The sequence below is a fragment of the Lactuca serriola genome, chromosome 5, assembly GCF_051521515.1.
Source record: "Lactuca serriola cultivar US96UC23 chromosome 5, Lser_US96UC23_V15, whole genome shotgun sequence".
NCBI classification, from domain to species: Eukaryota; Viridiplantae; Streptophyta; class Magnoliopsida; order Asterales; family Asteraceae; genus Lactuca; species Lactuca serriola.
Window position 1 is genome coordinate 194,442,606 of NC_136412.1, and position 15,962 is coordinate 194,458,567.

General features: G+C 33.6%; 1 protein-coding gene across 1 annotated transcript; it reads left to right on the forward strand.

The window, feature by feature from the left end:
- Positions 1–733: 733 nt before the first annotated feature.
- On the forward strand, positions 734–7,642 carry LOC145053440 (auxin response factor 19-like). The gene is made up of 13 exons (XM_079001485.1): positions 734–1,339; positions 1,595–1,713; positions 3,116–3,214; positions 3,312–3,368; positions 3,459–3,614; positions 3,688–3,772; positions 3,855–3,945; positions 4,026–4,190; positions 4,819–5,017; positions 5,109–5,247; positions 5,355–6,820; positions 6,899–7,089; positions 7,202–7,642. The coding sequence occupies exons 1-13, from the start codon at positions 1,282–1,284 to the stop codon at positions 7,338–7,340; spliced, it is 2,964 nt and encodes a 987-aa protein (XP_078857611.1). The 5' UTR covers positions 734–1,281; the 3' UTR covers positions 7,341–7,642.
- The last annotated feature ends 8,320 nt before the right edge of the window (positions 7,643–15,962 follow it).

Here is a 15,962-nt window from a genome sequence, read left to right on the forward strand (position 1 = left end):
CATTTATACCTGTATTTTTATACTAGTATTTGATTTTTTATAACATCCAAAATAAAATCCGCAAAAATTTATTATTGGATTTTGCTTATATTATTAACCTAGTAGTTAATGTGTTAATGAAGTAGACAAATTTATTAAATATTTAAAAAAGAAATATAAAATTACAGAAATAACCCCGTCTGAAATATATATAAATGGAAAAATTGTCAAATCTTTTAAAGAAGTTTGAAATATATATAAATGGAAAAATTGTTAAAATTTGTAACGATTTATTGATTATTTACTTTGAGGATAGAAAGTAAATGCTAATTTTATACATATCCCGAAATTCTTGTTGTACCTGTATTTTTATATATATATTTTTTTGAATCGACAAATACAAATATATAATCTACACCTAAACTAACACCTATGTCCATGACGAGACTTGAACCCTAGACCTCAAGAAGGGAGGGCACCACCTGATACCGCTAGGCTAGAAGCCCATTTATACCTGTATTTTTATTCTAGTATTTGATTTTTTATAACATCCAAAATAAAATCTGCAAAATTTTATTATTGGATTTTGCTTATATTATTAACCTAGTAGTTAATGTGTTAGTAGTTAATGTGTTAATGAAGTAGTTAATGAAGTAGATGAATTTATTAAATATTTAAAAAGGAAATATAAAATTACAGACATAACCCCGTCTGGTCAACCTTGAGAGCCCTCCTTTCCCTTTCTTTGGCGAGTCTCCCCATTGAGCAGAGAGAGAAAGATTGCTTTCAGACACAGAAGAGAAGAAAGAGAAAGAAAGAGAGAGAAAGAGAGAATCAGACATATTCATACAAAAACTTTTAGAGAGAGATTCAGATATATACATCCAAAGTTTTATAGAGAGAGATAGATATTGATCGAAGAGAGAGATATAGAGGAGGGGGCAAAGGTGCAGCATTTGGTCCCTGCAATACTTGGCAAACTCTCCTTTATTAAAGCGTCTCCGGTCTTCATCTTGTCCCCCATCCACCTTTTCCGGCAACTTTGTGTTTTTTAATATAGGTTTGTCTATTGGTTTTTCTGTTTCCGGCGTGTTACGTCGGCTACCACCGCCGGTCATCTGATTTTAGGCGTTTTCTCCGAAGAGCAGTTTTCGCAGCTGGAATAACAAGCCTGTATAGTCAGTCAAACATCTTTCGGATTTGATTGATAGTAAACCTAAGCTCCGATGGATCTCTAGCGGTGGAACTCGCCGGACATTAATTATAAGACTACGTCAGCCGGCGATTTGATTTCAACTAGCAATGAAAACACCGGCAAACAGTTCCGGATCCTCTTTAACTACGGCGAATCCAGGCGAAGGTCAGCTCAATATCCTCTTTCTCATCTTAAATACTTATCCATTACATAAAGTTTGTTTGAAATTCTAGTTTCACTTGAATGATTTTTCTTCTAATTTATCGGAGCTTCATAGCGATTTCAATTCCTTTCTCCGAAATTTTTCTAAATCTCCGATCGATTGGATTTTTTTATGAAACTTTATAGATTAAAAAATGTAGTAGTAAAGTTCCTTTTCAATCGTAATTTCTTTTATTTACTTTCGTATTTTCGAAATAGTTGGAGAGAAGAATCGGTTGATAAATCCGGAGCTATGGCAAGCTTGCGCCGGACCTCTGGTCAATTTACCGGCGGCTGGGACCCACGTCGTCTATTTCCCACAAGGCCACAGCGAACAGGTTTCAATTCTCATTTTCATTTTCGCTTTCCTAAGCTTTTGCTATCATACGCCTATGTAGACTAACATGAACCAATACTCGAACAAATTCCTAGGTTTCCATCATTTTCATTCACGTTAGCAATTTTGATAAAGTTTTCTTAGAAGAAAATTCTTCCATTGGTACCCATTCACAAATCTAGAAAATGTACAACTATTGATGCTTGACGTACAACTACTCCAAGCAGTACTTTCTTGGAAACTTTACAGGCCATAAATTAGACATTAATGGATAAGTTGCTATAAAATTTGTGTTTCAGAGGATAGTGATAGAGCACTAGCATTTTGGTTAGAACAGTTGTATTTACAACTAATAAATGCATAAGAAAAAAGAGGAAAACGAGATCGATATCAGTTCTGGAATCATTGTACAGTGGGTTGTTGGTAATGGCGTTGCAAAAAATCAAAATTAATATTATTTCAGGAAAAAAGAATATTTGTTTGTACTAAGGAATAATAAAAATGGTAAAAGTTTACAATATCATCTTCTAAAAAGGTATTTATTATTTACTTATGATATATCATGTTTCAATATTTTTTGTTCTTCAAGCTCGATTTACTTCCAAAAATGGTAGTAACAAACTTGCCTTGTAAAAGTATATTAAGTTACACCCATAAAAAAAACATGTCAAGTTTAAGGAAAGTAAGAGTTTGTTTATTTATTTTTTTATTTTTTTATTTTCATATTAAATGTTGTATGTATGGAACTATGGATAAAGTGATTTTGGATAATTATGTTTACAAAGTATTCGAGAAAATGACAACACTTTGGAAAAAAAAAATCGACGTTGAATTTCTCTGTTAAGAATAGGAAAATGATGGATATGTAAATGTAATTTTTTTTTTCCTTTGTAAAGGATAAAGGAAACTTATATTCTCATATAAATAAATAAATAAATATATATATATATATATATATATATATATATATATATATATTCTATTATTACAAAAGGGTATAAAAGAATAAATGAAATTAATGGTGGATTGCTAGATGCACATGGTATGGTTATGGTTGGTGAGATGGAACTTTCTTCTCTGCAACTTCTCTTTATTACCACAAGTTCAACTAATTAAAGCTTTGATTTCTTTTGTCTTTTTATGATGCAAAAACTTAATAAATACCATATGATATGCTTTCTTGTGGACCCCACGTGTCATTTCCTTCTCAAAATAAATCTTCGAGCTCAAATTACCTAATTGCCCTCTATGTACAAGATTATTAACGATTTTGATTATAGTTATACTAAACAAATCAATGAAAGTAGATTGTTATTTCTTGTAATGAACCCGATTTAATTTACTAAAATAGATGTAATTTTTATCAATAATAATTCGTTATAACTTATAATACATGTTTTCAGGTTGCTGCATCTATGAAGAAAGATGTGGATGCACAAATTCCAAATTATCCAAATCTTCAGTCAAAATTGTTATGCATCCTTCATAATGTCACATTGCATGTAAAGTCAAATACAAATTGTTTTTGAAACAAAAAAAAAAAAAAGAAAATACTTTATTTATTTATATAATTAACTCCAAAAAAAATTTAATTTTCAGGCTGATACAGAAACAGATGAAGTATATGCTCAAATGACCCTTCAGCCAGTTCCTTCAGTATGATCTTCAATGACTTTAACATTTGTTTTTCCCTTGTCACAAATTAAATAAAATATATAATTATTTAATATTTACAATTATTTGCAGTTTGATAAAGAAGCGTTATTGAGGTCAGATCTTTTAATGAAAGCACACAAGCCACAAACTGAGTTTTTTTGTAAAACTTTAACAGCAAGTGATACAAGTACTCATGGAGGATTTTCTGTTCCTCGTAGAGCAGCTGAAAAAATCTTTCCACCTCTTGTGAGTAATTTTTTTATAAAAATATACAACATTTTATGGTTTATGTAATAATAAGAAATTATTTTTTTAATAGGATTTTTCAATGCAACCACCTGCACAAGAACTTGTGGCCAGGGATTTACATGACAATGTATGGACATTTCGTCATATCTATCGTGGTAAGCAAATATTAAAATCAAAAACTTTAAAAAATAAATAAATATATTTTTTTTTTGAAAGAAATAATTTTTTGAAATACAGGGCAACCGAAACGACACTTGCTAACAACTGGTTGGAGTCTTTTTGTTAGTGGGAAGAGGCTTTTTGCAGGAGATTCGGTCTTGTTTATAAGGTAATAATGGCATTAACAATTTACCATATCAAAACTTTATTTATTTTTCATGTGTTATATAATAATATATTTATGAACAGGGATGAAAAGCAACAGCTTTTATTGGGTATTAGAAGAGCTAACAGACAACCAGCCAATTTATCATCCTCAGTTTTGTCAAGTGATAGTATGCATATTGGAATCTTGGCTGCTGCTGCTCATGCAGCTGCAAACAATAGTCCTTTCACTGTTTTTTATAATCCAAGGTAATTAATTGACTTAAAATAATTTAAGTCAAAATTGCAAGAAATAGCAACATACTTTCATTTATTTATTCATTATATCATCCTACTTTTACTTCTTTGTATTAAAGGTATAGAAGTGAAAACTGATTTGTATTTCAATGACATTGGTAAAATTTTCAAGGGTTAATCTCATAAAAAACCTTATATTTTGAGTTTTTTCTGGATTAAACCTCAAATTTATTTTTTGCCTTAAAAGACCTTGTATTTTTTCATTTTTTCCGAAAAAGCCCTCAACTTCGTTTTTTTTTTTTTCAACCTTCTAAATGCTTCCAAATAAATTAGTTTTTCTCGAAAAACCCCTCACGTTTTACAACTTTTTTTTTGGAAAAAAATGACTAAAAGGGTCAGACCGGAAAAAAATGAAAAAATACAAGGTCTTTTTCATGCAAAAAAAATAAATTTGAAGTTTAATCCGGAAAAAACACAAAATATAAGGTCTTTTACAAGATTCACCCATTTTTCAATGCTATGATGAACAAATTAAAGAAAGTACTTTGGTATTTGTGATTCATCACTCATGTGAATAAAACAAAAGACGAAAATGCCCTCATCCTCCCAGCTTTATCATTTCATTGATCTTGTAAACCAGGGCAAGTCCGTCGGAATTTGTGATTCCGTTAGCCAAGTACTACAAATCCGTCTGCAGTAATCAAATCTCTCTCGGAATGCGATTCCGGATGATGTTTGAAACAGAAGAGTCCGGAACAAGAAGATATATGGGAACAATTACAGGCATCAGTGATCTTGATGGTGTTAGATGGAAAAATTCTCAATGGCGTAACTTACAGGTAATTCTTATTTTCAATTATTAAATAAAATGGTTAATTTTATAAATCTATAAATTTATAATTAATTTACTATTTTAATTTTTGAGTGAAGGTTGGTTGGGATGAGGCGACTGCAGGGGAAAGACGAAACCGGGTCTCCGTTTGGGAAATCGAACCGGTTACCGCTCCGTTTTTCATCTGCCCCACAACACCATTTTATCAACCGAAGCGCTCACGACAAGGGATGTTAGGTACAAATACAATTGCCATGTCATACATTTTCCTTTTGTTTAGTTTGTCCAATGGAATGGAATGGAACATTCTAGAAGGAATCTGATTCCTTTCGTTTTGTTGACAGGTGATGAATCATTGGATCTTGACAACATATACAAAAGAACAATGCCATGGATTGGTGAAGATATGTCCATGAAGGATCCTGGATTAAGCTTAGTTCAATGGATGAACATGCAACAAAATAACCAAATCCAAGTCCAACCCAACTACTTAAACCCATTAACAGGATCTGTTCTCCAAAACTATAATGGACAAGATCTTTCGCGACAGTTAGGTTTGCAACAGTCGCAAATACTCACTCAAAACAACCTACAATTCAACCACCAAAAGCCACCACAACCCGCCCCCACCATGATGGTGCAGCCACCACAGTTCATAGACCTCACCCAACAAACCACTAGACAAAATCCAATCAATCAAACCCAAATTCAGTCTCAAAATGTTCTTCACCAACAAAACTTTCAACAGCAACAGATGGCGGCGGCAACGGCGGTGGTGGTCAACCAAAGTCAACAGAAAAACAACCAGTTTCCCGATCAACAAATTAGCCAAAAGATGCCGGAAAATCAGATTCAACTTCTACAGAAGCTTCATCAACAGCAACAATCACTTTTAGCACAACAAGATCAAAGCTTTCCGAGGTCGATTCCAACCACCCAAATGACCGAAATACCCTCGCAAGCACCAATCGCGTCACTACCTCAACAAACAATGAGAAATAACAATAACAACAACAACGAACACAACTTTCGATTTTCTCATCTTTCTCAACAAACAAAAGTCACAGGGCCAACGAATCACCTCGCGACAAATGGCAGCAGCTTATTGACTGGAACCGGAACCGGAACCGGAATCGGAATCAGTGATGACATTCCGTCGTGTTCCACATCGCCTTCAACGAACAACTCCATGGTGGTGCCGATTATGAACAGTGGTTCTGGAATGAACACAAGTGGATTGGAAATGATATCAGGGAATGGCAATTTTGGTAAATTTCAGCAAAAGCCAGATGTGAAACCTTCAGTGGAGGTTTCCAAGGTTCAAAACCAAGGATTTTTAGCTCCACAGACATATTTACACAATCTTGGTGGACCCCAAATGGATTATTTAGACAGTTCTTCATCAGCAACTTCAGTTTGCCTTTCACAAAATCAAATATCTTTCAATTCTTCACAGGCATTGCCATTTAGAGATACGATTCAAGATGGTGAAGTTCAAAATGATTCGATACCAGATATCCCATTTGGGGTGGAAATGGCATCCATGATTCCTGAGCCTTTGATTACAAAAGGAATGAAAGATTTTCAAAATAATATAAGTTCAGGGGGAGGTGGTATGATTTCAAGCTATGAAAACCCTGCGAAAGATACTCAACCTGAGCTTTCTTCTTCCATGGTTTCTCAGTCGTTTGGTGTTCCTGATATCACTTTCAACTCCATTGATTCCACTATAAATGATGGCGGGTTGTTAAATGGCGGTGTGTGGGCCCCACCTCCACAACCCTTCCAGAGAATGCGGACGTATACCAAGGTTTGATGTTAGCTTTTTAGGCATGTGAAACACAGTGTTGGGAGTTAAAATATAAAAGTGTTATTTGGATTGGTGTAGGTGTACAAGAGAGGAGCAGTTGGAAGGTCAATTGATATTAGCGCATATTCAGGGTATTATGATCTAAAACAAGACCTTGCTAGAAGATTTGGTATTGAAGGTCAACTAGAAGATAGACAAAGAATTGGGTGGAAACTTGTTTATGTGGATCATGAGAATGATGTTCTCCTTGTTGGGGATGATCCTTGGGAGTAAGTCCACTATATCATATAATCTACTTAATATATATCATATTCATATACTATTAGTCTAATATATTAACAATAACAATTTGGATTTTCCGATATATGCATGCATTTTCAGAGAATTTGTCAACTGTGTACGTTGCATCAAGATCTTATCTCCTCAAGAAGTCCAACAAATGAGCTTAGATGGTGATTTTGGCGGGAATGGTGTTGTTCCAAATCAAGCTTGCAGCAGTTCCGGTGGTGGAAAAATGTAAACAAAAAAAAAAAAAAGATTCCCAAGTTTTAACCTCTAGGTAATTCTTCTTAATTACTGTTATTATATCATTAGTCAGGAAGGGATTGGGAGTTATTTAGCCATTTATGGATCCACAATCTTGAGAGAAATGGAAGTAGCAGGTGTTAGTTCCAGAATATCTGTTTCTATTAGTATAGAAAATGTCATTATCCATTTGTACAAATAAATGCTTATAGACTTGTTTCTTATGAGTATCTAGCTGTTGAAGCCTTTTAATCACAGAATTTCTTAATGCTTAAATTAACTCAGTTTTCTTGATAATTGTTGTTACAAATAGTATCTTGTTTGGTTTTTCAAGTTTAAGTATTGGATAAACATAGGGGCTACCAAGTTACATTCATGTTGATAATATTTAAACAGTATTTTTAGTTAATTATTGATGCAATAGCATTTTATTTCAATGCAACCATGTTTTTTTTAATATAAAGTATATATTGAAATGAAAAAAAATAACAAATTAAATAGTTGTGAGTTTAAATGGCTTATTATTAGTTTTAAAGTTATTACCAAATAAAAAGATAAATTATGGAAACTTAAGTTAGGCCATGCTGTTTTAATGAAACAATGATCTTTTTAATGTACCAAAGCTAAAACAATTCGTATAACACAAATGTGATGAAGCTACCCCTCTAAAGACAACAAATGAAAATAGCTTCCAAGGAGCTTTGACTCTTAAACATTTAACCTTCACCACTGGATCCTCATAAGGCATAAAACAAACCATGGTTATAACAATTTATATTTTCAAATTATCTCTAACTGAAATGAAGAATGCCACGAAACCAACTTCTCAAATATTTTATTCAAAGCAAGTATGAAATTGAAAAAACATATAAAAAAACATAAACGAAAATTAACTCCATAATAACAACATATTAGAACATATCGATCAACCAAATTACAGAAAAAGACAACAATTCCATTTGTCAACCATTACAAGAGAGTTCTCGACTATCTTCCTCTCCAACCATAGTTATTAAACTTTTGTTGCAATTACACAAAAGAAGCCCATAAATGATACACAATATGTTGTTGCAATTTCATTAAAGCTAAAATTGCATTAAATTAATAAAAGGGTATAAGAGACTAACTTTCATGCTAAAATTGCATTAAAAATGGATTTATCTATCAATTACTTGAGCCATGAGCCATCAAGCAATGCAAATTTACATAGACATTAACAAACAGTTGGTTTGCAAATAAATAAAGCATTTCATGTCAAGAAACACCTAATCATCATCATTGGACATTATATAAATAAAACACTTATATGCACCATAAGTCAAATTAGGCTGCTATTTCTGATCCTAAACTGTTATAGCATATAAACAACAAAACCTATGGCATGGTGCAATAACAGATCAACGGTGGGGCATCAAAATAGTAAAAGATATCAAACCTTCGAACAGTAGACATCTTTGATAGGGGTGTTTGCAAGAAGATTGGACCGTCGATCAAGACACTAGCAATGTCGGATTTTCGACGGCAGAGATGGTGGCAGCGGCTGGAAGGTGATTTCGTTGCTATCTCTTGTGAAGTAGCAAAGTAGATAATGTTGGCGACTTGGTGGCAGAAGAAATCTTCATTTTTGTTGAGAGAGAGAGAGAGAGAGAGAGAGAGAGAGAGAGAGAGAGAGAGAGAGAGATTTGCTAGAACATCAATTCATAATTACACCATCGATCCACATAAATCATTACATGTATAAGACGCTTCCATTATCATGGACCAAAGTATATTTTACCTCTGATTACTAACTATTTCAAAAACCCACAAAATATACATTGTGACATCTCCATTTTCACGGTCAGAAAAGACCGATTTGTTTATGCTTATTTTTAAAATCAGAGTATCCATTTTAAAGATTAATATTTCAGAATTTGTTCCCTAAAAACATGATGATGATGATATTATCAAAGCATTTATAAAGAAATGCCTTTTATCTATATTAAAACATTGGGATGTCATCGTCAAAACAGAAATATAAGCATAACGAAATATTACAAGCCTTACAGTAATTAAACTAGTGGTCTAATATTTCTTGAATCTCTTAGCATAATGTATCTTTAATATCGCTACCAATGATAAAATAAACTGAGTGAGTTAGGTTGGAAAACCTGGTGAGTACATAGGGTTTTCAACACACAATATTATAATCAATATGTTTATTCATCAAAAAATTAACTCAATTTCTCATTCCCCGTTATCTTCTTTTATTCTTAAGGATCTTCCCTAAAGACCATTTATGCTAATAATTAGGGGTGAGCAAAAACCGCACCGCAACTAAAATTAACCATAAAATCCGCATAAACCGCAACCGCAATAAAAACTGATGGTAATGTTTTATGTTTTTCAAAAACCGCAAATTTGCGATGCGGTGCAGTTATTAGTTTTCAAAAACCGCACCGCACCGCATATATTACATATAATTTTTTATTATTAATTATTAAATAAGACAAGTTTCATGGATGAAAGATGGATAAAATACTAAAAGACAAAAGTGTTGGTTTTTTGTTATGTTTAACTTTGAAAAATTATGAAATTAGACAAGTTTAAGATATTTATTGTTAATTACGATTGATTTGACGTTTTTAAGACATTAGTTGTTTATGATTTAAGTTAATTGTCTTATACCTTATGTTTTTTTTATTATTATAAGTAATATGTTTGAACTCTTAAAACCGTTTGAGCTCTAAAATATGGTTAAACAGCACACAAAATAACCGCACCAAATTCATGCGGTTAATAACCGTAACACAAAAAAAAACCACACCGCAAAAATAACCTACCCAACCGAACCGCAAATATAACCGCACAAAGCGGTTTTGAAAATGGATTAACCACATTTGTGGTTAGTGGTGATGTTTTAGCTCATAACCACATCGAACCGCACCATGCTCACCCCTAACAGTACTAGTTCAAGGATTCCTCCTTGATACGTGTCAATAGGTTTCTTCTATATTTATTCCTAAGGATTTGTCCTAAGGAATAGGAACAAAGTCCATTGCTGCCAGGATTTATCTAATAGACACTAAATCCATAGATGCTAGTGTTATCCATTAGGGCACTAAATCCATAGCTGCGGATGTTCATCTATAAAACACTAAGTCCATAGTTGTCAATGTTCATATATAGGGTACTAAGTCCATAGATGTCAATGTTCATCTATAGGGCACTAAGTCCATAGTTGCCAGTGTTCATCTATAAGTCCATAGCTGCCAGGGTTTTTAGAGTACATATGGTGAACACGTCGTTCACAAACACCTATAGATTACAAGCCTGCTAACATTCCACTGGACTGTCTAGAATAATCCGTGGTCGTCATCTATACTCTGCTAGATGACTAGATCAACTTTCAAGTCAAGGCTTTTCATCATCTTACACCTCTCAACCTCTATATCATCTATCATCATCTATATCATCTTTCATCTACCCATCTTTACCCAATATATTTATAGGTATAAAAATACATATACAATTTAAATCAAGTGAAACATGTATAAATCGTTCATCTAGTATAGATATCAGGAACACGGATAATAAGCACATATAGCCTGTATTAATATTAAATACTTCATATCTATGTGTAAGATGAAAGTTGATGGGTTTTGAGCATATCTACATTCATATGTGATCATGCAACCCTAATTGTTTTGGATCTAAATTTTTCACTATTGAGCATACAAATATAAACACTGAAGCAATAACCCTAGATCTAGCATATACAAGTTTGATCATTACCTCACTTGTTATGTAGCAATAACAAGAACCACCTTGACTCTTAAAAGCTTAATGCCCCAAGTGTTGCACCTCTAATGGAGTCACAAACACCCAATGCAAAGGATGAGATGGAGAGATGAAGAAATCGGCCAGGGTTATCTTAGAATAGCATAGGGGCCGAAATTTCTTAGGTTAAAGGGTTTTATATAGTTGTGGCTAGGGCTGTAAACGAACTAAACGAACACGAACAAGGTCTTGTTCATGTTCGTTCGTTTAAGTTATCCGAACAACAAACGAACACGAATGGATAAACGGACGAGATTTTCTTGTTCATGTTCGTTCGTTTAACAAATTAATTTGTTCATGTCCGTTCATTTATGTTCGTGAACATGCTAAACGAACATAAACGAACAAATAATATAGCAATATAATAAAAAATAATTGAATATAGATGAATATAAATAAACTTAAACGAACGTAAACAAACATCATAAATGAACGTTCACGAACATAAATGAACGAACGAGACCATTGTTCATGTTCGTTCATTTAACTAAACGAACGATAATTTTTGTTCATGTTCGTTCATTTATTAAATAAACGAACATAAACGAACTTCCCGCCGAACAGTTCACGAACGATTCGCTGAACGTTCAGTTCGTTTACAGCCCTAGTTGTGGCTACTAGGGTTTTCAAGTGGAAACCCTAACACCTTGCTTAGGCACCAAGCAGCCCATGGACACCTCCTTATGAGGCCTTGGACGAAATCTATACGGCCTCCCTATAGGGTTTTGTCCACTCCTAATTAAGGAGTCCATCAACCCAGTTTTTGCAACTATCAATGATTTACAAAACCAATCCCTCCATTATTAATCTGTTCATTTAATCCCAAAATTAATATCAAATTAATTACTAATTAATAATATGATTTCCAAATAATATATTAATCTTATAATATATTAATAAAATCATTTTGAGTACCAATTTATTATTCATATAATAAATCCTACTCTCTCTCTCTCTCCATTAGTCATCTTATCAAGTTGCATGAGTGAAGGCAACCCAAAAGGACCATGCTACAAATAAAATCAAGTACATACCAAATATAGTTATGGGATTAGACACCTAATCCAACAGTCTCCCACTTGGATAAGTCTAATAACTATTATTGCAAGTATGACTTCAGAATTTGACTAGCAATCGTAGCTTTCAAAAGCCACTGTCGAACTCTGATATTATTAGTAACACGTCCTTTAGACAAGGGATCAAATATCCCTTCATTCTACAAGATATTGTATGGACATGAGACATAGATCATAATCATTCTCTCTGTCCAAGGTTTGTTTCCCGACTTCCGATTTATGACGACTGACCCAGACTACAATTGAACACATCAACTTAGTCCAGGCTTGGCCAACCACTTAGGGTGTCATCATAAATCATTGAGGGGCCCACATATATCGCTTTTATCCCATTTAGGGTAAAAGGAACGGATAAAATTCGACTCATATTCTTGTACAATTTACTCATCAAATCACACACAACAATACGTTTTATAACATCCAGTTACTGATGCGTTTACATGTTATCAGTGTATAACCGACTCGTAGACAACAACGATATGTCTCTATTTTAAGAATATAAGACATTATCGTCTCATAATCACTCATGATAAAATCCATGAAGTGATTCAAATGAGTGTGGATTTAATCCAATACTCAAATCCTATTTCAAGAGTACTCATGAACACTGCAACAAACATTTGATATGTCTAATCACTTAGACAATATACCGTTGCATTCATGGCAATCTTAATTCACTACTTACTTCCAAAGTATGACCGACTGTTGATGTTTTAAATAATCCTATTATTCAGGTAGTAAAACATGCGAAGTGAAACACAAGAATAATCTAATCCAATATGGTCTCAAAATTTTTGAATATAAATAAAACACTTATTATTTAATCGCCATATTAATTAGACCTTATTCATTGTTTAATGTTTTGACTAATCAACTCAATACTTATATTAAAACAACAATCATCCCATGCTCCAAGCATGCACACTATGTTTATCTATGGTCATTTCACAATTCCAAATCCTTGTCACAAGTGTAAGAATACCAAAATTTTGCCACCATTAGAATGTGTTAGATTCTAAACTACCATGCAATGATCCTTTTTGCAATGTCGAGGCTCCAAAGTCACAAAGACTTAGCCAATGATATTACAAAGCATTCCATTGGAGATTGTTACTAGACAACTCCCAGGAAATGAAGTCTCATATTCAAGGTACATTCCTTGAACATCCTTCTTGCTTAAAAGTTTCTAACTTACACATAGATTTTTAATATCCAACTCCCATTATGGAAACATTTCCATAATTTCCATATGACAATACATTCTTAATATAATCCTATATATTCAAAATTATATCAATATGGTCCATCCATTACTGTACTTCCAACTGCCCAACCAATCTTTTGATTAAACCACAAAGTGTCCTTGACAGTTGTTTAATAACTTCAATCATACTTGTTCTAGTCCTTTTTCCCTCTTAATGGTCTAGTTATTTGGAAAAATTAGAATACATGAATATTATAACATATGTGATTAATCCTATATCTGAAGCATATGGGATTCGATACATAATGTCTTACATAAAAACATGATACTTTATCAGTATTCTGCTATAATATTTCCATATATAGAATTTCCCATGTTGAATCATTTCAAAATGACATTCATATATGTCCATGACTAAGATCCATTAAAATTTCAATCTAAACTTTTAGATTCGAAACGAAGTATAAGTATCTTCTCCCTTAAGACTTATTATAGCAAAACAACTTTTCAAACTTTGGACTTTGCAAATTTGTAACCTTTGTTTCCTATGAATAGCATTGCTAACTTGCAACACCTTACATAATAATCATGTTCCCACTAGCATAACAATTATGTTCTTACCAACATAACAATTATGCTCCCACTAGCTTTGACATATACCCAGAAATCAGCTGGACTTTTAGAAATCAATACCTATTGACTTTCTTACCAAATTTCAGATTTCTAATACGTGGTGCTTCGATAAGTCTTTATCTAGACTTCTCAAGCTCATACACCTTTCATTAGACAACTTATGTGTGTGTCTAAACCTTTTCAGAACTTATGGCAATAAGTCCGAAATGTTCAAACTATTTGCCATTTATCACAATTTGAACTATGAAAATGGATGTCGTAATCATACTCGAATTTGAGAATGCAATTACCATAACTGCTTACTCTAATCCTTTAAAATCTACTCGTGAAAGTGTTTCCTCACAATCATTTTCATGAAATAAAGAAAAACCCCATGCCACTTATATTTTATGGTGTATGTGTTCCTATCCATGTTAATTTTTTCATTTCAAACCACCATTATAAGACAACGTTTATGACAAATTCAAACTCATATAGACTGAACTTTCTTGATCTTAATTTCTTGCCATCCGGTTGCACAAGGGCCTACCAACGCTTCCAAGTTATTGAGCAGCTCACCCATACAGATCAATGTACTTTCACGGATCAAGGTGTTTTTCCTTATGCAATCAAATGAAAAACCATAGAACTCATAAGTATTGCCAACTCAATTGGAATAGGCACAGAAACAAGAATATTTCAACACGATAGGTTGTAAACCTCAGGTCATGTGCTAGTGATTTCTAAAAGGTTCATTCTTGATTGTCTCCTGAAACTTTTCAAGACAACCTAAGACTCCCACTGACCTCTTGACATATAAGATTCTCTGTCAAGGAACCATTCCTTGACAAACAAATATTCAAGAGTTAGTGTGAGTTCTTATCAAGAAACACTTCATACAATTGATATTAGTTGATCTTTGTTTTAACCAAAACATCACAACTACCAATTTCAAATGTGCAAGAGTAAGAAACATTCCTACTCCACATTTCATGAGGCGTTATAAACCTACTTTAGTATACGTCACTCAAGGCACAACTTACTTTACCATCTCTAAGATCTCTCAGGAAGTGTGGGAAGCTTTGCTTCCAATGCCCCTTCAATTGGCAATAGAAGCAAATGGACTCTTTAGGAGTGACAAATGGAACTATCTCAGAATTTGCCTGTCTCTTACAATCAAACTTTTTGACTTTGGCCAATTTCTCTCCCTTAGGATAAGAAATCATTTCTGGATTATCACGGTTCTCATTGCCTATGTCCATGGAAATTTGGGAAGTAGATCTTCCAGACAAAGTTGCTTGACCAGTGCGCCAAAGCATTGCTGTTTCAGCAACAATTAGAATATATGTCAGATCGATAAGGGTCACGTCGTGGTCTGTCATATAGTAGTCCTTAATGAACTGACCATATGACTCAGGAAGTGATTGAAGAACCAAGTCAACAACCAACTTCCTCGGGAAAATGACACCCAACATTCCTAGTCTGTCAATGTGCAACTTCATCTTCAGAACGTCTGCACACACAGGACTTCCATCTCGATGTTTACATGCGAATAGGGCTTGAGTGACCCTGAACTTTTCGATTAAGACTCTTGCAACCTATGCATTGTTATTGGCTAACCTCATAAAATCATACGTCTCCCGTCTTCTTCAATATGTTCCCTTGTCGACTCAGTTTGTTTTTCATTTCACCGCCTAGATTTAGGTTAATGCTATACACTTCTCGTTCTCATAGATACCTTCATTTTCCAATAGAATTAGGCCTATAATGGAATTACTATATATGCACTTCGACATGCCCCTCCTGAATCTGTTGCCTTGTGTCGTTGCCTAAGTCGCCCATGCCCTGGGTCGGGCCTAGAAATTTAGCAAAACATAGATAAGCTAGGTTACTAATCGATAACATA